Here is a 27,673-nt window from a genome sequence, read left to right on the forward strand (position 1 = left end):
ACAAACACACTACCGCAATATAATTATTTATATGTAAAATTGAAAATAAGTAATTATTTTATCATTTATTACAGTATTTATTAGATTAAATAAATTCTGATTCCCCATAAAACACTGTTTTTATATAAAAACTCAATTTTATTTAAATCGGTCACGTAAAGTGATTTTAAAAACTATTGAGAAATGTTTGTTATTCATCTAAGAATAATAATCAAAAAGAATTTTTAAGTGCCAATTCATTTTTATTTAAACCACCTTCTGGCGCACCGTGGTAATATTCTTGATGTATTATTTTTTAAGGAAAAAATTACCAAAATAGCAGGACTTGCAAAAAAGGTATTTATTTTGTAGAATAATATGCGACTTTTTAGGTTAAAATTAAAAATTTATAATTATTAATGTTTGAAGCTAATTTATTCTTTTGTATCGAATTGTAACAAAACACTTAGATAATTACTAAGAACATGTCAAACTAATACATTGAAATATAAAAAATATTCAAAAGCTACACATTCAATTAATTTGAGCTCGAAAAAATTCTCGGGGTCCCTTAACCCTTAACCACCGTGGGTCTCCTGGACCCACGGTGCCAGTTAAGGGTTAATTGTAACTTTACCAAAAAATATTTTTTTTTTAAAAATTCCGAATCTTATTTTGATCACTCGAGAAGTAAAAACATAATTTTAACATTGAATTTTGACTCTACAATACAAAATGAAAATTCGATTTTTCAAAACATTTTTCAATGACTATGTGTATTTAAAAAAAAAGAAAAGAAAAGAATGACTCTAATTAAAACGCAATGAAATTTTGTATTCATAGTAGTATATTGACCGATGAGATTTTCAGTCTCAGGGACAATGTTAGGTAATAGGCAAAGACTGTGCATTATAGTCTCGCACAAGCCGGTGCGATACTCGTTGCTTGATGCTTGAAACGAGTGCGGTTTCCTAAGTTTATTCAGTCTTCGTGCGAGACCCGCTAAGACAAGATCTTATATTGATAATGTTCAATTCTTCCTGTGAATAATGCACCACGTGCTCAAGTGAAAATTTCATTTTTAACAATTCAGTGAAACTTTAGTGATGTAATTATTATTATTCATCAAAAATTGGATTAAAAATTAAACCCATAAAACGTAAGTATTTATTTTTTATTATTATTATTTTTTAAAAAGCAATTAGAAGAAAAAAGCGCGCGTTTTTTCATTTTCCATAAAATTATTTACAAAATAATTGTAAAAAAATTTTCTGAAAATTTATGAAAATATTAGAAAACAATTGTTTGTTAATATTATAAACAATTAAAATTTTTAGACTTAATAAATAAAAAATAACATTTTCTCGACATTTAATTGACGAATTTAAAAATAAAAAATAGTTTCTTCTTTTCTTGAAATTTGGTATTTAAAAATAATTTTTAAATAAATTTATTTTTAAAAATAGTTTGTAAAATTGTTTATTTATAAAATGTTAATAAACAAGTGTTCTCCATGTTCGTAAAATATTTTTTATTATCAATTTTATAAATAAACAATTTTAATAACTATTTGAAATAACATTTTTTAAAACAAAAATTATTTCTAAAACCACATTCCAAGACGAGTAAACCTATTTTTTGTTTTTAAATTTGTCAATTGGTTCTCGAGAAAAATTTTTCATATTTTGAGACACATAAAAATTTCAATTATTTATATTTTTAACAAAAAAAAAAAATTTGTTTAGTTTAATATTTTTATAAACTTATTATGATTAGCAGTAAAAATGAAAAATAATAATTAATATTCTTTATTAAAAAAAAAAAAATATTAAACATTAATTTCTTTTTGAAAATTTTAGATGATCCGTTTGAAAAATTCTGACCCTATATTATCTTATTATCTATTATCTATACCCTATATATTCTTTTAGTAAATATTCAGCACGTGTTTAATTTTTTCAAAAAAAGCTTTCATTATTAAAAAAAATTGAGTTTTTCAAAATGGTACTTGCAGAAAAGTTTTTTATTCAAATTAAATATAATACGGAAATTGATTTTGTAAATAAATAATAACCAGTATAAAGTCTCATAAAGTTAATTATTGTCCTGTGAATAAGAATTCAAATGATGGATTATTCTAGTTATACTTCGAAAATTTCGATCGATAATCAATCATTCAGATTAATACATTTTATTTTTAGTAAAAAAATTTAAATATGTACATAATAAAATTATACAGATCGATAATAATTATCATTTTTCTTTTAAATTATTTTTTATTCTTACAATTAGTGGAATTAAAAATATTCTCAAAATAAGTTTTGTAATTTTTAGTTATTTTTTTCAATTTTTCACATTCTCATTTTTATATAATTTTGTAACTAAAGAAAATTTCTGTATAATAAATTTTTATACAATTAAAAAAAAGAAGATTATACTTTTTATTTTTTTGCAACGTAGACTTGTAGATTAATAAAAAATTTTTAATGGAGTAGATAAAGAAAAATTCGCTGTATCTTCTTTCATAAAAAAATGTGCATTAACGAAAATAAATTATTTTCCTTATCAAAATTATACGGGCTTTTGCCCGTATGTACTTCAAATAAATATTAAAACCTAAATATATCATTTTTTATTTTATTATTATATAAAAAAAAATGTTTTTAAAATTATTTTTGAAAAAAAAATTTTTGAACAAAAAGATGAAAATCAAAAATAAATTTGTAGATGAAAGAGAGGATTTTTTTTTTTAAACGAAAGCTGACTATTGAAAATAACTTTTTATGACAAAAAATACAAGAAAAAAGTTTCTAAAAGTTAAATGTGTAAATTTTATATTTTTTAGGACCGTTGAGTAAAAATAAAAAAACTTAACATAATAGAAGAAAATTTAATATAAACGAAAAATTTTTAATCAAAAAATATTGACATGAAACATTTTGAAATGATAATTTTTTGAGGTTGTCAAATATTCTACAGACAATTGTTATTGTATTTATAAAACATTGTAAACAAAAAATATAATTATTCGAAACAGTAGATTCCAAAAAATTAAGTTTGAGAAAAAATCATTCGGAAAGAAAGCCATTTGAAAAATAAACGTATTCGGAATTTGTAATTCGAAAAAATTTCTGAGAATTTTTTTGCAATATTTGAAAAATTTCAATTTAAAGCCACCTTCAGAACAATTACAAACCTATATTTTTGCATATATACAAAAAAAAATTGACCAAATTTATTGCCTCTTAGTGTGACCTAATTTACAAATTTCAAACCATTTTAAGTTTAACAATGCATAATTGTTGGACTTGAATTTTTTTGCGGATGAAAATAAATTCAGAAATATGTATAGATTCTATTTAACATTGTTGCTACAATACTATACTAAAAAAAATATATATTTGATTTAAATAATCGGTTACTTGATTATTATCAAATAAATATATTTACTAGAACCAAATTATTTGTTTGTTAGTTTTTAAATTATTTAAAAACTTAATATTATTTATTTATTGAAACAATAATTTATATATTTGAAACAAATGCCATTTAATTGACTCAAATAATAAATATTTAATACAATTTTCATTTGTCATAATTAGTTTTGAGCCGAATTTTTATTTCTTCGAATTAGTTTGTAGAATTTTCATCAAAACGATTTTCTATATTACAGAATTTTTATTTGTTCGAATTTTTATTTTCTCGAATTTTCATTTAACATAATAGGCATTTTAAAAAAATTTTTATTGGGTACAATTTCATTGCATTGAATTTTCTTTTATAAAAGAATTTTCATTGAAAGAAAATTCTGTGCAATGAAATTCTATCCAATAAAAATTTTTTTAAAATGCCTATTATTTTAAATAAAAATTAGAGCAAATTTAAATTCCAACAAATATAAAAATTCGAAGAAATAAAAATTTTTTGCCAAAAAAAATTTATATATAGAAATACCTAATTATAATGATAAATTTTTCTTAATCTAAAAATTTATTTTTTATTAGGATCAACATTTTCTTTGCATTAAAAATTAATTTTCGAAACAAAAACATTTTAGACAATTATTTGTTAACACTTAAGTTTCTTGATTTAAATTATTTTTTTTATAAGTAACTTTTTTATAATAAAAAAATTTACTTTTATTTAACATTTAAAGTTCATCTTTATTTTGTTCTACGTGGGTAGAGTGTAATCTTACACACCCTACAATATCTATTATATATTTTATTGTTCAAAATTCCATGCACATTACATATCAGATGAGTTTTTCTCATCCTCGTCTCCTCCTCATTTATCAATATATTGAGTAACCAGGCATGCATAGCTTATTTTCCTTTCTTCTTCTCAATCACTTCCTTTCACTACTTTATTTCCTTATCTAAATTTTTTAATCTCTCATCTTGGTTTTATATATTCTTTTCAATATTTTCAAAAACATCTTTATTTAATTTCTTTTTTAAAACTACTGAAAAAAATTATTTTAGTTAAATATTTTATAACAATAATTTTCAATTTAAAAAAATACATTAGGGTCAGTTGGGGTAAATGGGGACAAAATCGCTATTTTTCACATATTACGTAAGTTTCTTCCTTTAAAAGGTAATATTTGTGGGTTTATATTTTTTTAAAGTTATTATTTACGTTCCCGGGATTAATTTTATGCAGAAGAAAAAAATTTAGATAAGCTTTAAGGATAGGTCCTAGTAAGGCAGCACCACCTATATCGAAACTAAAATTTTGGAAAATTATTTACAGTATTTACTTGAAAGCAAGACAATAAAATACTTTGCCAAATGGCTGTCAAAATCAGTAAAAATAGTGTCGATATGCTATGTTAAAAAAAGTTTTTTTTGTTATTTTCGTGATTGGTGAATCTTAGCTGGTATATTTTTTAGTGTTTATTAATTCTCCAAAATGAAAATTGCATATTTTTTTTTGTTATTTCCGAGAAAATATCTTAAAAGTTTTGGTAAAAAAATATGCTTATATTTAATTTATCGTCATTAATTTTTTTTCATTGTTTTAACTCAAAAAAAGTTTTAGCTCGTATATTTCTTGACAATAATCAATTATCCTAAAGGAAAAAGTATTTTATTGTCTTGCTTTTAAGTAAATACTGTAAATAATTTTCCAAAATTTTAGTTTCGATATAGGTGGTGCTGCCTTACTAGGACCTACCCTTAAACGCCTGAAACTGACTGTCCTCATTTACCCCAAAATTTAGAAAATTTCATAAAATTTGGGGTAAATGGGGACAGCATAGTTTCTAAGAAAGTTTTAGGAAAAAAGTTCCCTTAAGTATATTACTGTATTAAGGGATGAAAAAACTTGAAAAAAATTTGTAGTAGATATACAGGGTGTCCCATTTTAATCTATCAGGCGAAATAACTTTTAATCAGTTGATTTTACAAAAAAATGTTTCAGACAAAAGTTGTTTTGCTCAGAGGGGGACATCCAGTGACAAACTTTAATTTGACCTAAATGACCTAAATTAGGACATTTCAAGGTCAACTCATTTTTTTTAAATGGAACCACCTACTTTTTATGCCGGAAATCGATAGAGCAGGAAATTCCACGTCGAAATCGTTGATGCACTTTTTTTCGATAGGTCGACCTATTTAGGACAAATAGGTCATTTAATTTTTATTGTATTAGGGGGAATAACTTTAAACTAATTAATTTCACAAAAACATGTTTCAGTCAAAAGTAGTTGTGGTTAAAGGGGAATATTCAGTGATGACCTTGAATTTGTTCTAAATGACCTAAATTAGGTCATTTCAATATCAACTCATTTTTTTAATGGAACCATCTACTTTTCATGTTATAAATTGGAAGAGCAGGAAATTCCACGTTAAAATCATCAAAGTACTTTTTTCGACTGGTCAACCTATTCAAGTTAAATAGGTCATAATCAATTTGACCTACAAGGCCTTGGTTAGGTCTAGTCTAGGTCAAATAATTTTTCATGAAGAAAGATCAAGTTTTTATGCAAGGAATCGTCAGGGCAAGAATTTTTATGTAAAAAACACTAATGTCATGTTTTTAGGTCAAATAGGTCATATTTAATTTCTTATTAAACTGTATTTTGTATTAAAAGCATTTTATGCAGCTCTTGGCTAGTTTTTAGAAAACTACTCAGAACTCACCACGTGAAAGTGGCTACACATCGAGTTCCAGCTACTCCTCACCCAACCGACCTACCTTAACGAAAGAATTTTTTTTTTGCAAAAAGTGAGTCACTAATTCAAATTAGTAAACATTTTTACTAATTTAGATTTAGAGAGTGACATTTTTATTAAATAGAAAAACTTAAAAAAAATTAAAAAATAAAATACAAAAAAAAACTCTTTCGTTAAGGTACATAGGTCGGTTGGGTTGAGGAGGAGGTGGAACTCGATGTGCAGCCACCTTCACGTGGTGAGTTCTGAGTAGTTTTCTAAAAACTAGCCAAGAGCTGCATAAAATGCTTTTAATACAAAATACAGTTTAATAAGAAATTAAATATGACCTATAAAAAGTAGGTGGTTCCATTTAAAAAAAATGAGTTGACCTTGAAATGTCCTAATTTAGGTCATTTAGGTCAAATTCAAGTTTGTCACTGGATGTCCCCCTCTGAGCAAAACAACTTTTGTCTGAAACATTTTTTTGTAAAATCAACTGATTAAAAGTTATTTCGCCTGATAGATTAAAATGGGACACCCTGTATAATAGTTGAACCAATTGAAATTTTTTTATTTTTTTTTATTTTTTTTTATTTCAGTATTTTGTCTCGCATTTGAAAAAAAAGACTTAAAAATTATACCAAATTTTTTTCTTATTCCGTATGACTCCCATAACAGAAATTTACTTGAATTTTTGATTTTTGTTAATTTGGTTAATAATGACAAGCTGTCCCCATTTACCCCAAAAATTCGAAAACTTAGGGTAAATGGGGACAGCTTGCCATTATTATTAACCAAATTGTGTCAATTACATGTAAATAAAATATATATATCAAATTTTATAAAAGTATTTTTAAGTCGTGGAAAACATGTTTAAAAAAATTGATATTTATTTTTTTTCCATGTTAATTTTATTTGTTTCAAGTACAAAAATTATTGGTTTAAATACAGTTTATTTTATTCAAAAAAAATTATTTGATATAAATAAATATTTATTTTGATAATATTAAAGTAACCGATTGTTTGAATCAAATAAATTTTTTTCCGTGTAGCTGCTATTTAAGGAGAAATGGTACACGTTAACATAACCTCAAAACTGAGAAATTGTATTTAAACAATTTAAAGAAAACAAAATAATAATTTTTAAAATTAATTGCAACAAAGAAAATTTATTTGTTTTAAACAAATTATCTTTGATTAAAAAAAAAATCAATGTTACAATTTCTTTGATTTAATGCACAAATTTATGTCATTCAAAGCAAATTTCTTTGAATCAAAGAAATTTTCTTTGAAACTATGAAGCTTTTTTTGTTTCAAAGAAAATTTTATTTTGAATGAAAGAAAACAAGTCAAAGAAATTGGTTTCTTTAAATTAAAGAAATCTTTTCTCTGGGTGTGTATTGTTAAAAATAAGTTGTGTAAAAAGTTATAAACAATTGAAATTTTATTTAGTAAATAATTTTCTTACAACTTATTTTTATAACAATATTAAAATATAAACGATTACTGAATTGGTTTCACTAAATAAAATATAAGTCCTTGTTTATTAAAATTATCACACATAGCACGTAAGCTTGCAACAACCTTGCGGCAAGCTTGCCGCGCAATATTGCCAACCTTGCATGGCAAGGTTGCCGCAAGCTTCAAATGTCCCACCAGACCCAAGCTTGCATGGTAAGCTTACCGAAAGATTGCAGTGTAAGATTACTGCAAGATTGCACAATAATATTATTGCAAGATTACTAAGTAATCTTGCACGGTAAGCTTGTCGCAAGGTTGGTGCAAGATTGCCAAATAACCTTGCCAATCAGCACAGAAGATTGCAACAAACATGCAGCAAGCTTGCTCGGCAACCTTCTGTCAAGCTTGCAGAATATAACAAAAAAAATTTTGGGGAAGGAAATTTATTTTTGTACATACATTGAGCACCAGTTCCTAAGAGGTCAAAAAAATTTACTGCGCAGCCGAAAGTGCTTGTGATTGCAAGTGCGCATATTGCTCATTTTCAATGCAAACTTCTGTGCTGATTGGGGAAGGTTATTGGCAACCTTGCACCAACCTTGCCACAAGCTTACCTTGCAAGCTTACTATGCAAGCTTGCGATAATATTATCATGCAATCTTACAGTAACCTTACACTGCAATCTTTCGGTAAGCTTATCATGCAATCTTGCGATAATCTTACTGTGCAATCTTGCAATAACCTTACACTGCAATCTTTCGGCAAGCTTATCATGTAAGCTTGGGTTAGGTGGTACATTTGAAGCTTGCTGCAAGCTTACGTGCTGTCTGGGTAGATAAAAACTGTGATTTTTGTCTTAGCTAAAAGAAAAAATATTAAAATGTTAAAACAATAATTGTTTAAAAAAAGATTTTGAATCAAAATCTTTTTTTTGCAATTAACAATGTCATTAAAATTGGTTGCAATTAATTTTAATCATAATTTTGTTTGCCTTAAATTGTTAAAAAAAATTTCTTAGTTTTGAGGTTATGTACCATTCCTCCTTAAAAAATAATAATAATAATAATTAAAAATATTATTCGTTGACTATTTTTTTATTTTATACAGTACAATATAAATGATATAACATTTAAAAAATGTACCTATAGAAAATATTATCAAGTAAAAAAAAAAACTTAAAGATCATAGTTCATATTATTATAACACGTTTATTGTATTGGTGCATCAGATATAAATTTTAAGACTACTTTCTTCGCTTACAAGTAATATAGGTATAATATTTTTTTCTTTGATCGCGTGCCTCTGCCTTTCAAAAAAGTTATATTGAGTTACATAAGTCGCTCGTAATATTCTGCGTGTCAAGGATCACGCGATTCTTCCCAAGAATAATAATCAATTATTTACGGAAAGGCTCTCAGGCGAGAAAGGAAAAGAAAATTAAATTCCATCATTTCTATTTTATATACTTGTTTATATCCGGATAAAGTACTATACAATGCAATCAATTTATTATTATCATTCCTTTTCTGTTACAAACAACATATAAATAGAAAAAAAAAAATAAACAGAAATATTTTTTTTATGGGTCTCGAATGAATTTCCCATTAAAATCATTAGTTTGAATTTTCATTTTAAAGAATTTTATATTAGATATTATTATTTTTTTAGATTAATTTTCGAATTAGCATTTGACAGAATTTATTTTTGAACGAATTTTTCCTCAACAGTGTTTTTAAGTAGGCGAATTTTTGTTTGACAGGATTTTTAATTTGCAAAATTTTCCTTTTATCCAATTTTTTAATTAAAAAATTCTAATTCAACCGAATAGGTATATCAATTTAGCAGAATTCTTATTCAACAGAATTTTAAATGATTCGAATTTTTAAATGACAGAATTTCCAAATCACGGAATTTTCATTTATGCAAATTTTTATTTGCACCAATTTTTATTTTATATAATTCTGAAAACGCCGAATTTTCATTTGTCCGAAATTGCATATGACCGAAAAGCAGAAAGATTTCGGCGCGAATTTTAAAATTAACAAATCAAAAATTACCAAAAAAAATTGTGATTCGTTAATTTTTAAATTCGCGCCGAAATCTTTTTGCTTTTCGGTCATTTGCAATTTCGGACAAATGAAAATTCGCCGTTTTAAGAATTTATATCAAATAAAAATTTATGGAAATAAAAATTCGGACAAGAGTTAGAATTTTTCAAATGGATCATCTAAAATTGCAATATTAGACCAAAAAAAATGTTTCTTAAGGTTAAAAACAATTAAAATTTTTAGATGTCTGAAATTAAAAAAAAATAATTTCGAGCTCCAGTTGACAAATTAAGAAACAAAAAATAGGTTTTTGTCGACTAGAAATGTGGTATTTAAAAATAATTTTTGTTCTAAAAAATTGTTATTATAACTAGGGTTTTAAATTGTTTATTTATAAAATATTTAAAAAAAATATTCTTCATGTCTTATGTAAAATTTTAAAATCTTTTTAAAAAAATGAAAATAAAAAAAATCTGTTAAAAATTATTTTTAAATACAACATTCTATGAATTCTATCAAATAAAAATTAGTGCAAAAAAAAATTCAAAATAATGAAGATTCGTTGAATTGGAAATTCTGGTATTTGAAAATTTGAATCACTTAAACTTCTGTTGAATGAAAATTCTGCTAAATTTATTTGTATTGGGTTAAATTAAAATTTTTTAATTAAAAAGTTGGTAAAAAGAAAAATGAAATAAAAATTCTGTCAAATAAAAATTAAAAAATTAGGTACCTAAAAATTTTGTTAAGTTAAAATTCGTTTAAAAAAAAACAAATTCTATCAAATGATTATTCGAAAAATGAAAATTCGTTGAATAAAAATAATAATAATAATAAAAGTATTAATAATAAAAAAATAATAAAATTATAAAATAAAAATAATAATTATTTATCACATAATAATAATTTTATTTTTAAAATGAAAATTTGAACAAAATGATTTTTTATGGGAATTTCATGCACTTCGTTTTCAATAGATATAAAGCAATAATTTATAAAATATAGCTCATGAAATTTTAAAATAAGGAATTTTCTAAAATTTCAAAAATACATTCACCAAGTTTTTATAATAAAATTATTAATCATGAAAAAGTGATCAATAAACAAAAAAAATTGTTTTTTCATATACACATCTTTTAACGATGTTTTAAATATATCCATCATTTTATTACAGACACAACTATTTCTTGTTTAAGTATAGAAAATGTTATTGCATCCGTGGGCTTATTTAATGAAGTTTTTTTTGTGAACAAAGTAATAGCATTGAGTTATTTAAGCGAAAAAAAATTCAAAAAAAAAAAAATACAAGCAAAACATGATCTCGTTATTATAATAGACTAAATATTCTAATGTATGCAATAAGAAAAGATAAAAAGTGTCGAGAACGTGAAAGTTCTGATGTAATGAGAGACTAAAGCTAAAAAACCTACAATTAATCAATTGTGTAACGAACATTGTGAGAAGGAAATTTTACTAGTTTGGTCGTATAGCGTAAATCACGCAAAATTATATTTTAATGTGATTCTGAGGAGCGCGAACTCTCACTTTTTTAAAAAAATAATTTATTTTCAAGTAGAATATGCTATCCAAATGTCACATGCGAATTTATTGTCCTGCAATTTCGCAAATAGACAAAGACAGTTTATCAATAATATGTATAAGCCTCGGATTACCTTTAAGGCGCAAAAAAATGTTGATTTACATTCCAAGAAAAGTCGAAAAAGTCGATTTTTTATTTTAATTAAATTTAATTAGTTAATAAGTATTTTATTTTAAATAATTAATGTTAATAGATATTAAATATCTTTTATTAATTCCTTAATAAGAATAATTCTCTAGAAATATTATCAATTTATTTCGAATATTCCAGAGAATCAAAGACGTAAATTTAAAAAAATTTTAATTAAGTTAGACAAACTAAAAAAAAAAATTCTAACAATAATTTAATTTTAGAGTTTTTATTTGTAATTTTTTTAAATAATTGAATTATTTAAAAAAATAATAAAATTATTAAAAATAATTGAAATTTGGAAGAGTTATAGTTGAAATTTTTAGAAATAATTAAATTTCAAAAGATTTTGTTAAATTTCAAACAATAATTAAGTTTTACATAATTGAAAATAATTTATCAAATAATTTTAAATAAAATTTTTTAAAAGTAACTACTTAAATGAACTTTAAGCGATTTTTAATTGAAATTTTTTGTGATTTCTGTTGATGAAGAATTTATTAGAAATTACAGACAAAAATTCAATTTCAAAAGTTTTTAATTGAAAAATGTTTTCAAATAATTGAATTTTCGAAAAATATTACAAAAATCATTTAAAACCATTAAATTTTGGAAGAATTGCAATTGACATTTTTAAAAATAATTAAATATTAGAAGGTTTTAAATTGAAATTTTTGAAAATAATTGAATTTTTTTAATTGAAAAATGCTTTCAGATAATATTGAATTTTTGAATAATATTATTAAAATCGTTAAAAATAATTGAATTTTGGAAAAAATTATAATCGAAATTATTAAATACCAAAAAGTTTTAGATGAAAAATTTTAAAAATAATTTTCGAAGAATATTCTAAAAATCATTAAAAATAATTGAATTTCGTAAGAGTTATAATTGAAATTATTATTAAGAATTTAATTTTTCTACAATTGTAATTATTATTCAAAAACACAAGTTGCAAAATAGATAAAAATATTCTAAGAGAGAAATTTTTTAAGATATTTAAAGAAAAAAATTTAATTTTAAAATTAAAATTCTTAGATTACTTTCTTAAATAATTGATACTATAAATGAAAAGTTTTTTAAATTTTAAAATAGCAAACAATTTTTCAGGGTTATAAAAAATAAAAAAATAAATAAATAAAATATATCACTTTATAATGATCGCACGTAATATTAACATTATTTATTAATTGCCAATAGATAAGTAACGGATCATTGGAATAAATTAATTATTATTTTTTCATCCTACAAGTACAAACAAAAAAAAACTATTGAATTCAACCAAGAAATATTTGCTTAAACCCTCTCATCATATTTAATTTTCTTTTTTTAATTTTATGAAAAATTTTCCAAAATTAAAAATAATGATTATGATAATTGAAAAAATTATTATCCAATTACTTTAACAAAAAAGTCTTTTTTTTCCTGACTGAAACACTTAAATTCATAAATAAACATTTTTTATACTTTCACTTGCGCAATGACCTTCGTACCGTAAGGCAAGGTCCTGCCTCTAAATTCCTGATCGAATTGTTAAAGATTAAATAAAGTAAAGCTATAAATAGGCCATGAAAGTTCACCTGAAAAATTTTTCAAAATTATTTTCTAATTTGGGAAAACACAATTTTGATTTTTAATAGCACTGTATTAATGATTTGATTAAAATTTGAATTTTATTACTCTTGAGACTTATATTATTTATTACATAATTTCTTTAATATACAAATAAAAAACCACAATATTCACTTGAGAACAAAAATAATTATTCCCATTCGAAAATTTGAAGTAGATTCGATCCTTGAAAGAAAGCAAGTAATAACAATTTTACGTCAATTTCCTTCCTTACCAAAAAAAAAAAAATTAAAACAATGCCATTTTTTAAAGTGATTATTATTTTTTAAATCTGGATTTTTTTAATCATTTTTACCATTTTTTTTATCTTATTTAATATTCTGATAGCATACATAATTATTATAGTTAATATTTTTATTTATTCAAAAATATAATTTTATTAAGATCTACTTACGAAAGAGATTAACAGATTTCACTTCATCAAAATGATAACAAAAAAAGAGAAAATTTATTTTCGGTATTCTCATGTATGAAGTCAATCTTAATTTCGAATGCACATCAACATTAGGGGCAATGCCATTGCCATAGTGAAATAGTGAAAGTAATGTCATTTACTCATTTTTATTACATCCAAATGCTCCGACATAAATCAGGACAATTTATATTATTTTGATGAAAAATTTCAAAATATTTTTGATAATAAAACTAATTTTTAATAGAATTCATTTCATATATCTAAGCAATGACAACTAAATATTGTTTCTTGTTTTTATTAATTAATATATTTGAAGTCAAATTCATATTGTACAATTGAAATTTGAATTTAATTATATTGAATATGTGGAGAGTTATAAATCTTTTAATTAAAAAGAAATTGATGAAATATTGCTCATTAAATGTTTCGAAGGTAATATTTACTTCTTCTAATTAGATATTCTGTTGCTCATTTTAATATCATATATTTTATTAATATATGTAAAATAATTCAATGTTTATATCTTTATAACTTCTAGAAATTTATTTTTCAAATATCCACACACTATTAAAAAGGAAAAGTACACATTTACAGAATCATTAACAGGTTTATTAACACCTCTCTTAGTTTTTTTAAAATGTGTAAATAAAACTTAAGCTTCTTTTGCAAATGTTTATTAAATTCTACACTACATTTCACAATTTTTAAATTATCTGAACCACAAAATAGTAGAATGATTTTTCAAATATTTATCACATTCCCCCCACGGAAAAAAAAATCTTCAAATAAAAATATTCCATTCAAAAATTAATTTTACATTTTGTTTTCAAAATTTATGAATATTCATCCAAAAAGAGGCGATTTTTTTGAAAATATACTGATTAAAAGATAACTTTAAACATTCATCTTTGTTATTCTTCTTTTGGATTTAAGATTTCTTTCTATAATACATCGAATTTTCAAATAATACAATTTCCATTGACCAGATTTTATGTCTAGCAAAATTTTCATAAAAAAGAATAATTATATATTGTAATTCTGCAAAATAGAATAATTTTTAATCTTTACAATATACATTGGGAAAAATGTTTAGTCAGAGCAACCAAAATTTGGTTGGGCCAACAAAAAAATGTTATTGGTATTTAAGCAACCAAACTATTTGTTTGAGTCAACCAAAAAATTTGGTTGTGTGTTTTTTGTTGACATAACAAAACTGTTTGGTTAGTTCAACCAAATTTTTTTTGATAGGTCAACAAAAATGTTTGGTTGATCAAACAAACAGTTTTTTTGTAAAATTACAAATTATATTCTACCTTATTTCTTTTCTTTTTATCTTTTTTATTTATTTCATTATTTATTTATTATCAATTTGACATTGAATTTATATTTATCCAATTGAAATATTTGTGGACTTTGAAAAATCTCATCTCCGCCTGGGATCGAACCTCTGTTTTAAAACTGAAGGTCGGGAGCTCTGACCACTGGACTACCCATCCTGGTAAAAGATTTAAACTAACTGTTCTTTTAAGCTATGAGCTGAGAGCGAATCAAATTATTTGGTTGTCGCAACCAAATTTTGGTTAGGACAACAAACGTTCATTTGGTTTTTTAGACCAAACTATTTTGTTGTGTTAACCAAATTATTTTGTTGTCGTAACTAAATTTTGGTTGGAATTTAAAAATGTTAAACCAAATAATCTTGTTGGCTTAACCAAATGTTTAGTTGAGATAACTCTACGACTTTGTTTCAGCCAACCAAAATTTGGTTAAAAGAACCAAAATTGCCTAACCAAACAATTTTGTTGCAAACACTAAATTGTTTTCTCAGTGTACATAAAATTTAAAAGATAATATTGCTTCCTCATGGAGGAAGCATTGTACTACCGAAATTTTTCGACCTGAATTTTTGATGTATCTTTATGTTTTTCGACCTCAGGAATCCAAAAATCAAATTTTTAAAAAATGTCGTTCAGTGTGTGTGTGTACTACATTTTCTTAAATATCTCGAATACTATAAGAGCTAAAGGGATAATTTTTTTAAAACTGTAGGTCTCACTGGCGGATAAATAATTAGACTACTTTGAGTCATATTAATAAAGATTAACTAGTATTTTTTTATTTAAAAATTTTTAAAAAATCGTTTTTTGCCCATAAATTAAAAAAAATATTTTGAGACCAATAGATATTTATCTCTAGTTTTGTAAAATTATTCAAGACGCATCTTTTTGACCTATTAGTGAATGTCCTACTGTTATTTTATCCAGAGTTATTAACATTTTGAAATTGAATATTTAAAAAAACTAACCTTTTTTGTATTATTTATTAAAAAATTGTTATGTTTCTTTAAAAATGTTATGAACAACTTGGAGAATATTTAAAAACGACTCAATTGACCTATTAATGAACCTTTTATTGTAAAATATTACGAAGTTATTGATGTTAAAAATCTATCTCTGCAAACGCCCAAAAAATATAACTTAACACCGCACAGTGGCCGATTTCCCGAAAAACCTGGCCAAAAGTCAAAAAATTTTTTTTAAAAATTTATACTTTTTATTGTTGAATATTATAAAGGAGGGTTCACTGCATAATTTTGCGAAAAAAAATTACACTTTTTTTATCACCAATTTATTATCTGAACAAGTAAAAGTGATCTTTGCCAGAGATTTACTCAGAACGATTCATAACTATAAATTTTCGTCACAGTTAAAATAGTGAAAATATACTAATATACAGCAGATTTTTGAATATCTTTTTTTGGGAATTATTAACAAACGTGTATAAAATATGTTGAATGTATTTATCATCACATTTAAAACGTACAGTTTTTAAAAAATGACATTAAACATCGCTATTCATGGCTACGATTTTTGTATTGTTTTATCAACGTAAATCATGAAAATAGTTGTGAAATCCACCGATATCCGCGCTCTACCTGGTATTATCATAAACTAGAATATATTTTTGATTCCTTCTAATTGAAATCAGCTGCCCCAAGCTGCCCCTGCAGTTTTGGTATCACTTTTTATTTCACCCAGCGCGGTTTACCGACAGCGCGTTGCACCGGCCGGCGGTGCAACTGAACGTGAAAGACTGATTTTTTCTTCATTCTCATTCGCTTTAAACTAAAATTTAAGCACTGTCTGTAATTTAAAAAAAATAAACTCTAACACATATACGCAATTTTATAATACCAGCAAATATTTTGGATCCGCCATATTGAATTTGATAAAACAAATGTAAAATTTGATTTCAGAAACCCAGTAAACGTAAGTATACTAAGTTTGGTTAAAATCGTACCATTTTTTAATTTTTAGCAAAGTTTTTTAAAATCTAAACGGCCATTTTGGATCCGCCATTTTGAATTTGACACAACCAATGTAAAATTTGAATTCAGAAGCCCAAAAACATGGGTATACCAATTTTGATTGAAATCGTATCATTTTTCGATTTTCAGCAAAGTTTTTTAAAATCTAAACGGCCATTTTGGATCCGCCATTTTGAATTTGACACAACCAATGTAAAATTTGAATTCAGAAACCCAAAAAACATGGGTATACCAATTTTGATTAAAATCGTATCATTTTTCGATTTTTGGCCAGGTTTTTCGGGAAATCGGCCACTGTGCACCGTTTTAAAATTATTATAATACTAAAATAAATAAGTTACTATTTTTTAACTTATAAATAATGACGAATATAATGTAATTGATTCTTGATCACCGTGACCTAGGTAACAAAAGATGGCAGCAGCATGCAGGGCGCACAAAGTCGCAGCTGTTATTAGATTACTTTTCTACTTTTTGTTTTGCAACCATGTTTTTCTATGGATTCGTACAGTCTTTTGGATTTAGGAAATTTATAAGATGAGGATTTTGGCTGATTTTGTTAAAAGTGTTCATGTTTCGAGAAAAAAGTATTTTAAAATCAATACTATTTCACGTTTAGAGCGATAATTAAAGCTCTCTTCTTGCCAAAGAATTTCAGATACCATTCGACACTCTTAATGCATCAATATAAAAACGAAACAAGAAAATAACTTCATTGTTAATAAATTTATATGAACCCAAATCTAAAACATCTATTATCTATACGCATATAAGTATACATTAAATAAATTCTGGTTCCTCATAAAACATTATTTTTAAATATTTAAAACTCAATTTGTTTTAAATTGGGCACGTAAGCTGATATTAAAACCTATTGAGAAAAGTTTTTTATTCATTTTAGAACCATAATCAAAAAGAATTTTTAAGTGCCAATTCATTTTTATTTAAACCTCCTTCTGGCGCACCGTGGAATATACCCTGGACTTGAGTGAATCCCGCTCAGCGACAAATTCGAATTGGAGCTATGTTGCAATTCTCCTGAATTCGACAAAGCTGAATTCTACTTCAATACGAATTGTACCTTGCCAAAAAAGTTAATTCATTTCAATTCATCTGAATTAGTTGTTTTACTGGAGTATCTATTATTAAGAAAATTTTTAAAAATTGACTAATTTTTTTTTGCCCGACATATTGGATCGGTCAATTTGAATTCAAAATTGAGAACTAAACTAGGTAAATATCGTAAGCAGGAATCCATAAACTGGAAATAACTAAATTAACCTAAATATACTTGTTTAGAATTAATTTATTAGTAGAGGTAAATAACTTCTTTTGAAACTATTTTACGTGTTTTTAATACATATTTAGACAATTTATAAACTTTTATTTTCAGGGCTATGCAGATATTTCAGGACATAATTTTTGGTATCTTATTATTGGTCAGTGTGAAAGCGGCCATAGTTCCTCCACCTTGGGCAAATCCATCTAATAATCCTTGTGCAGCACAGCCAAGAGGTTGGCAACTTCTATTTTGGCCTTTAGATGGAAAATGCTATACGATATTTCAGGCAAGTCAAATAATTATTTAATTCAGTTTTTATTAAAAAACCTTTTCACATCTACAATATTATACTTCTTTAAAGTCCAAAGTTTTTTATGATAATTACAATTCCAAAATTTTTGAGGATTGTTGCTCTCAGTAAATTTTTATGGAAAAAAGCTTTCAGTAAAAGTTATAGAGACCAATAAAATGACTGGTCGAACGATATTTTTCAAACATTTGTATACGACTTAGCGAATTAAAACGATTTAAAAAATCGATTTTTTAATGTTTAATAATTTTGTTTAATTTTTAATGAATCGGTCTCAAACTCGGTAAAAGTGTTGCTTTCAGGACCCTTAATAAGTGTAAAAAACGTGGGCCCGATTGAACTGATAGGCTTTGAACAATCCAATTGTTAATTAATAAACTTTTTTTATTCCCGATGTCAGATTCCGGGACCCTAAAAAAAATTCGTTTTAAGGTGTCATTTTACTCTGAATGACCTATATTACCGATAACAAGTGCCGCAGAAATTTAAAAAAACATTTTTATCTCCGAAAATGACCGTTAAAAAAACGTTAGATTTTTTCACTATAAACAATGACTTAAAATCATTGTCGATCAAAATTAACGAAGAAGTTGTAACAGTTGATCCTTTATTGTTATTTCAAAAGATTTCATTAAACGTGGAAAAGAAAGATTATTGAAGTTATGAACTGGCTCCTTATCCTCTTTCTATTTTCGATGAAGCGGGAAAGCGTAAAGTGCAAAACAATAATTTGTCTGATAATTTTGAGCATGTAGAACAAGTTCATTTAGTAGGCATTCTTTTTAATGTGATTGACGGTAATTTTCTTCTTCATATAATTAAATGACATCAGAATAACGGTGATTGACGATAACTTTCCTCTTCATATAATTAAATGGCACCAGAATGACAGTGTGAGCAAAATTTTAAAGCAGTATGTTAATTATGTTAAAGGAAATTTTTCACTAAATTCGCAAATTGTATTTGATGAAATGCCGACTAAAGAAATCTTTTCTATTCAAAACACACCTGCAGGGTCGCGTAAAAAAATTAGAATTTGGATATTGAAATTGTAAGAAGTGTAAAAGATTTAATTTCAGATGATGTGACATTAAAAGTCTATTCGCAGAACATTGATATTTTGGTTATGCTAACTCAAATTGCTCCTTTGATTGAAAACTTTTTTTTTGTTAAATGCAGCGCAAGCCGTGGATCTGATGAAATTTCTAAAGTAAATAGTTTCAAATATGAAAATTTAAAGCCCATAATTTCGTTTCTGCATATCTTCCTGGGATGTGACACAACCTCCTGTTTTTTCAGACAAGGGAAAAGTAAATTATTAAAAATAATGAAAAACGATGAATATTTGCAAAATTTAGCAACGACTTTTTATAATGAAAATGCAGACCGTGAAAAAATTGCCAGATGTGGAAAAGAAATTATTGCTAAAATGTATGCAACAAAAAATGAAAATGTAAACCTCCAAGAGTTGCGTTTTTTACATTTTCAAAAATCCACAATAAAACGAAATGTCAAACTGGAAAGCTTACTACCGACGGAAGGTGCAACTATACAACATTCCTTTAGAAACTATTTTCAATTGCAAGAATGGCTTGGAAATGTAAAGGACAAAACTTAATGGGGGTGGAAAGCAACAGCAAGAGATTTACAGCCATCGGTTTAAACGGATGACACGTTGATTCCGCAAGACCTACTGAAAAAAATTACCTGCAAATGTGAAAAGGCTGTAAAAGAACCACCTGCGAATGCGAAACGTGTTCGAATGTAGTCGAAAGAATTCTTAATGAGAATGAAAATTTTGATGTAGAAAACGACGGTATTAATTTTGATTATTTTTAAAAACGTATTTTGGGGTTCTTTTGCAGAATCCAAAGTTGGCTATTTAATTAAAGTTAAAGGGATTTTAAAGACAGACAGTTATAACAGGACAAAACAAATGAATGGGAACGACGAATTTAGAATTATTATTCCCTGAAAAATTAGAGAGCATAAGGAAATATTTTTATAACAATTGTCGAATTTTTATTTCGTTACTTTTAAGTGAGTTGTATTATACTGATTATTATAGTTCATGCAAGATATCCATTTATATACATTTTTGTTTCAAAATTTTAAATCTATTGTTTAGTTTGAAAATTATTCAACTTCTTGTTTTGCTTATGATATTTTACGAATATCATTCTCTACCAATTGTAAAAAAAAATTTGTTTCGTTCTTTCTAAATCATATAAATTAATTTGTTGTGCAAAAAGTATTAAAATATAAAAAATATATTTAACATAAATATAAAGGGTTTTGAAATAGGTATGACCTAAAATATCAAAAAAATTCAAAATCGACTCTTAATTAAGCTCAATATAAAAAAACCTAATATATTGACAAATATTAACCAATTTTCTTCATTGAGTTTTTATTTTAAAGGTTTTTACATGTAATTACATATAAAAAATATATTTAAGATACTTTTTGTAAGATTTGTTTGCCTACATGTAGTTACAAGTTCCAAACTGAGTGTTTTTAGAATATTCGCAAAATTAAATAAACGAAAATACCGATATCTCGAAAAAAGTAGCAGCTAGGATTTTGATCTCAACGTATTTTTCTTCTGATATGATGTAGAATGATCCCCAAAAACACGATTTTGGATCCATTTTAATCAAACTTTTTTTTGGTTCAGGCATGATGTGTACGTCCTTAGTTACATTTGCATCGAGAGGTTTGGGTTGTCTTTTCAGAACTTCTAAGAATTTCCATCTACCAAAAACTTTAATTCTACTTTTTAACTCGTTTATTCGATCTAAAATTGATTATGCGTCTTTTATTGCTAATTCTCAATTTGACAAATAGTAATTACTTGGAAGATATTCAGAAGAAATTTCTCAAATACCTCATTTTTAAAATTGAAAAGCATTATCCTCCCCAAGGATCAAATTACATTGACTTATGTTTGCGCTTTGACTTCCTAACTGTTGAACAGCGTACTTACACTTAAACTCATTGTATTAACTTTGTTCCTTTTCTTTTAGTTAATTCCAATTTTTGTAATATGATATAAGCTATGTACTGTAGTTGCCCATTAATGGTCCAATTGGATCGCGGGTAATAATGTTAAATAAATAAATAAATAAGTAATTATTTGTCAAAAGGCTAGTCAACTAATCTGTATTCGAGAGTATTTGATTTATTTATTGAATTCACGTCAAGAAATACTTTCCCGTCACAAAGGGCATAGGGGGTTAAGTATGCAAAAGTTGCCCCCTCACATGTTTGGCTCATATTGGTCCCATGTATTTCTACCCAGATGAGTATAAAATTCTAAAATTGTGAACTTAAAGTTCAAATTTTTTTGAAAGTTATGAAGGGAGGAAGAAATATCAAAAAACTCATTTTTCTCGATAACTACTGATCTGATTTTAAGAATAAATATAATACAAAATAGAAAACAAACATTGTTTAATTAATAAATTGTGAGTGAATTATTTCGAATCACCTCATTTTTCTTGTGCGGTACTAAAGCTTGAAAAATAAGGAAAATTTTTATCTTTAAACCAATTTATTTGGTGGAGCAGAAAAATGTGAATTTTCTTCATTATTTATTGTTGTATTTTTTAAATAAACAATTGTTTTTACATAAAAAATGCTTATTTTGGACCTTTATATTAATAAATATTTTTAAAAAAAGTTTCATTTAATTTGGAAAGGTTACTCCGAAAAGTGATAAAAAAAACTCATGAAATGTCATCTATATTTACAAAAATTTATTTATTGCTCACATAATTCAATATATGTTAAAGGGGATATTATAAGTTACTTTTTTAAAAAAAATTGTAGGTGTAATTTCAAAAAATAACCTCAAAAAAATTTTTTTTTTAATTTCAAAATTGAAATTTTTTGACTTTTTTTGAAAATTTTTTTTTTTAGAATTTGATACTCATTCGGGTAGCAATACATGGGGCCAATATGAGCCAAATATATGCGGGGGCAATTTTTGCATACTTAACCTCTTATGCTTTTTGTTATATTTATAGATTGGAGCACCATGCCCAAAAACAATGGAATTGGGACCATCTGCTGAAGGTGGAGGTACTATAGCAGAATGTAGATGCCCGCCAGGAACTGCTCAATCAGCTAGAGATAAGCTCTGCCATCCAATATTTACTAGAGCTTCCTGTCCAGCAGGTCAATTTTTCGCTCCAGTACCAGAAACTAAGTAATTATATGTTGAAATTAATTACTTTTAATATGGCATGAAAATTTTCTAAACTTTCATCAAAATTTTTAACATCCTTCAGAATAGTAGCCTGGGAAAGTAATTTTGAATAAACTGTTACTTTAATATTTCTAGTGAATCTAATAGAAGAATATTATTTGATTAACGTAATTTATATAAAGAATGAATATTAAAAACTAATAACTAATTCAGATGAATTAAAATGAATTAACTTTTTTGGCAAGGTTGAATACAGCTTTGTCGAATTCAGGAGAATTGCAACATAGCTTCAATTCAAATTTGTCACTAAGCGTGATTCACTGAACTTTAGCCCAGGGTATATCCATTTCAATTCCACTAAATTAGTTTTCATTTGCTTACTGATATTTACTGTTTCGGTTTCTTAAAAAATTTTAATTATCCAGTTTTTTTGTTCTCCTTTCATAAAGTTGTTTATCATTCATTTAATGAATTTTTCTTAATCGTGCTTAGCTCAAAAAAAAGATGGGGCGTGTGCAGAGAACCAGAATCCTGTCCAGAAAAGGGTAACATCTATTGGCCTAGAGATGAAACTTGTTATTCAAAACTAACAAGAGGACCATGTCCAAAAGGAGAGCTTTTGGTAATTGGTCAAGATGGCCTAGCTATCTGTTCATGTTCTCAGCAAGGAGAATTAAGTAGATATTATTGGCCCGCCGAAAGGGGAGGTTGTTTTGAACACTATACTCAAGGGCCATGCTCTGAAGCAGGAGAATTATTTCTACCAGGAGGTCATTGTGGATGTCATTCTAATCTACCTCACTATTACGCACCGACAAAAATGTGTTATCCATTGGGTATGTAATTCTTTGTTTTTCTTGCAGCATTATAAAAAATTAATCAATCAGATAATATATGGTGAAAGGATTCAATCTTCTTAAAAGTCAATATATTTTATACTAACAAAAATTCGTCTTAATATTTAGTGTCACTGTCTTGTGGTATTTTATAATCTATAATTTACTTTATTATATGTACATAACTTACGAATAAAATATACAATTTATATATTTCATTTTCATATACCTTTCCATTTATATCATTATTTATATTCTTCATTAATCATCACGTTACATTTATTTATTGATTGTATTTTTATATTTGTTTTATTTATTTAGCTAGTTTTTATCGTTATTGTGTGAAAAGGTTGATTGAGTCGCGATTTTCCCATTTCTTTACATTTTAATTTTTTTGAAAGATAAATAAAATTTTCCGTGTATATTTCAATTTGTAAATATATAAACATAAAATGATTTTAATCACCTAGACGTTTTTTATTAAAAAAATTTCGTTTGATATAGTTATTGGTTTTAATTTTAGGTACGATTGGACCGTGTTTGCCTGGTCAACACTTTGTCGTCAATCAAAAAATTGAAACAGAAGTCTACGATAAACCCCTTCAAGCAACATGTCACTGCAAACCAGGTCATGTACCATATAAAAATGGATTTTGCTACAGAGTGTATACTCGAGGACCGTGCCAAAGTGGAGATATGTTAGTAAATTCGACAACGTGTGTCCCTGTACCTTGTAGGTAAGTTCCTTTGCATTAAATATGACCTTTTTTAAGCTTAGCCATCTTTAAATTTTGAATTAGTTGTATCGGGCAAGTGTCAATTCTGCTATCTTAGTGTCCGGTGAATTATATTCAAATAAACACGATTACTCGAGAACAATTTATCGAAAATCATGTGACTGATTTTGCAAACACTCTATAATCCCAATCTTGATGTTCCTGTTGCAATTGTAGTCATCGATAAAACTGACGTTTACACGCATAAGAGAAGTAACTTTTAAGCGTTAAGGCAAACCTACTCTGTTCACAAAGGGCGTCATTTAATTAAGCCAGCCTTACTTGTTGCCCCAAACGGATACATTTTAGACATTCATGGTCCGCATTTCTCAGACTCTCGAAATAATGATGCAGCAATGCTTGCAAATGAATTGGAAAACGATGATGCAGGTCTTCGAGAATGGTTTAGAGAAGGTAATGTTGGCATTGTTGATCATGGTTATAGAGATGTTTTACCATTACTAGAAAACTTGGGAATTCGTCATAGGATGCCAGCATTTCTTGAACGGGGTCAACGTCAACTTGATACTATTGATGCAAATGAATCCATGCTGATTACAAAGTCCAGGTGGATAGTAGAGGCGAGAAATAGTCATATTAAAGGGGCGCATGATTATTCCATAATGTGAATTATTTAGAATTTTCATTTCATAGAATTTTATTAGATAAAATTTTACTTTATTCGAATTTGTGTTTTTCGAATTAATGTTTAATAGAATTTAAATTAACTAGAATTTATACTTAACAGAATTTTTATGTAATCAAATTTTTATTTAACAAAATATTCTTTTAACATAATTTCAATTTAGCACACTTTTTATTCAAAAGAATTTTTCTTAACACGAATTTTTATTTATCAGAATTCTTATTGAACCGAATTTTGCCTGAATCAAATTTTTAAATACCACAATTTTTATTAAACCAAATTTTCATTTGTCCGAATTTTTATTAACACAAAATGTCATTTAATAGAAATCTTAAAACTTAGAATTTTTATTTATTCTACATTGCAAAAGGTCGAATAATCAAACGGCAGAAATATTTCGGCGCCATTTTTAAAATTGACTTATCAGAAACTGTTAAGAAAATTCTGAATGGTCAATTCTAAAATTGGCGCCGAAATATTTCTGCTGTTTGATTATTCGACCTTTTGCAATCTAGAATAAATGAAAATTCTAAGTTTTAAGATTTCTATTAAATGACATTTTGTGTTAATAAAAATTCGGACAAATGAAAATTTGGTTTAATAAAAATTGTGGTATTTAAAAATTTGATTCAGGCAAAATTCGGTTCAATAAGAATTCTTATAAACAAACTTCCCTTGACTTTCGCTACATTACTTACAAAACCTAACGATTAGAGTCTATCAAGTAAGTATTTCACCTGGTTACATTCATGACAAAGTTCTCAGGGAATGTAATGAAGAATTCCAAATTGACGAAATGTTGAATGAAATTGGCTTCATTAGAGTACGGATTTATTCTCGTTTCAGAAATGCTACTAAATATCAAATATTTATAGCCTTTGTGCTTAGAAACAATGATGAAGAAAATGAATTAATACTAAGATACTACTGTACTTGCAAAACTGGAGCTAGAACTTTTGAGTACATTGACTACATAACTTAACGGAGATGGTCTTTTCCAATATTAAATTCAGTTTTGACTTTATTGTTGTATCGAAATAACGGCTTTCGTCGTGTGCTTTTATGTTTTGCGTTTATTAATTTATTTTAAAATTTTGTTTATTTATAAAAGTATTTTTAATCTTTGATTAGTTGCTATGTAAAGTATATTTTAATATTTAGGTATTATACTATTAATTTTTTTTAAATTGTGTTATCAGTTTTGTATTCTGTATTTTGTTAATTTTTGTGTTTTTAAATAAATTAGCCTGAGGTTGATGGTAAACCACACCATTGAAACGTCGAAAACTTTAAAAAATTACATAAACTTGTTTTATGTTTCTTACCTTCCTGTTGATCGAATTTACTACTTTACAAATTACAGATTTGGAAGGGAATTATGTTTTTATTTTCTCTATATTTTTATTTATATACAAAAAATACTATTGTGATGTATGAAAACTTTATTTTTATATTATTTATATTAAATAATTAATGTATTAATTTTCTTATACTATATTTATTATTTCAGACGTGGAAGACTTTATTTTCCTCAGGAAAAGACGTGCTATAAAATAGGATCAAGGGGACCATGTCCAAGTGAGCAAATTGTACTTTATGACTACAATACAAGGCCATCTATCGACGGAATCAGTTATCGAGGAGTTTGTGGTTGCACCAATGTTCTTAAGAACACTGGTAAATGTTCAGAGGATACAACACTAAACTGTGAGGATTTTCCCGGTTCAGCACTGCTAAATAATACGTGCTACAAACTTTATACTCAAGGCCCATGCACTGAGGGTGAATGGCTTGTCGCTCAAAGAATTCCAAAAGGTGATTTTTGGCAGAAGGATAAGATTCCTAAAGCGAGATGTGAATGTCAACCTGGATACACGAGAATCAGTGAAAATGAAACTACCGACCTGGAGAAAAATAATCTCGTCTCTCCAGGTGGTTGTCAACCTCCTGCGGTTAGTCTTGCTAGATTTTTAAATGCCCGAGTGAGATCAATTGGATTTTAATTTATAGGAACAAGAATTTAAAATAGTGGTAGAATAACAATATAAAATTCTCATTAATACTCAAATATAGAAGTAGTTTGAAATGTCGATAATTTTATTTTGATATTCCACAACTATTTTATAAAATAAAATTGTGCCAAATGTTTAATCGTTACGAACTGAATTTGCATCAGTTGATGATAATTAATGTGAATCTTCCAAAAATATGAAGAGAATTTTAAAAAAAATCTCAATATTGAAATAAAATTTTTTGATATAACTTAATGCATTGCAGTATAGATATTTAAAATTATACAGATAAAAAAGCCAAGAATAATTGACAATTGAATGAAAGTTAATGTATGATTTTAGGAAATTAACTTTCAGTTCTAAAAAGTAAATTTTTTTATTTTGACTGATTATGTTTAAAAAACAGTTTTATTAAAAAACAAAAAAAAATTAAACAGAGATTACGCATACGATTCTTAAAATGAAACTTGTTAAATTATATTAAGGCAAATTGAAAATAATAATTGTATATTATTGTAAATAGCATTGGACGCATTTCACATTTTTGTGAAAAGAGATTAATTTTTACATTATATTATGTATATATTAATGTAAAAAAGAGAAGAAAAAAAGTAAATGGTTGTTAAATCTATGAATTGTTGTTGGATTTTATTTTAATTCTATTTTAAATTCATTGCGTCTTAAATTAAAAAATCGAATAGTATTATATTTGCTTACCTTTTCCTTGTCAACTTTTCACTTTTAAATCGAGTTCGGTTCATCAATAAAAGTTAAAATTAAAAAAATAGTATTTCTAATTCGGGGCGGATAATTATCCCATAAAAATCGTTAGTTACTTAGAATTTTCA

At 25.9% G+C, this 27,673-nt stretch overlaps 2 protein-coding genes across 5 annotated transcripts in view; one reads left to right on the forward strand and one right to left on the reverse strand.

The window, feature by feature from the left end:
• LOC127287572 (centrosomal protein of 135 kDa-like) overlaps positions 1-27,673 on the reverse strand; it is a 69,782-nt gene that overhangs the window by 26,297 nt on the left and 15,812 nt on the right. The gene's annotated exons all lie outside the window — the stretch shown is intronic.
• On the forward strand, positions 913-27,402 carry LOC127287578 (uncharacterized). The gene is made up of 6 exons (XM_051314585.1): positions 913-1,138; positions 18,147-18,321; positions 22,374-22,555; positions 23,048-23,391; positions 23,915-24,128; positions 26,324-27,402. Exons 2-6 carry the CDS (start codon positions 18,151-18,153, stop codon positions 26,814-26,816), a joined length of 1,404 nt encoding a protein of 467 aa, XP_051170542.1. The 5' UTR covers positions 913-1,138; positions 18,147-18,150; the 3' UTR covers positions 26,817-27,402.

This window comes from Leptopilina boulardi, unplaced genomic scaffold, assembly GCF_019393585.1.
Source record: "Leptopilina boulardi isolate dan_hultmark-lab unplaced genomic scaffold, ZJU_Lbou_2.1 LbouV2_371, whole genome shotgun sequence".
Taxonomy (NCBI): Eukaryota; Metazoa; Arthropoda; class Insecta; order Hymenoptera; family Figitidae; genus Leptopilina; species Leptopilina boulardi.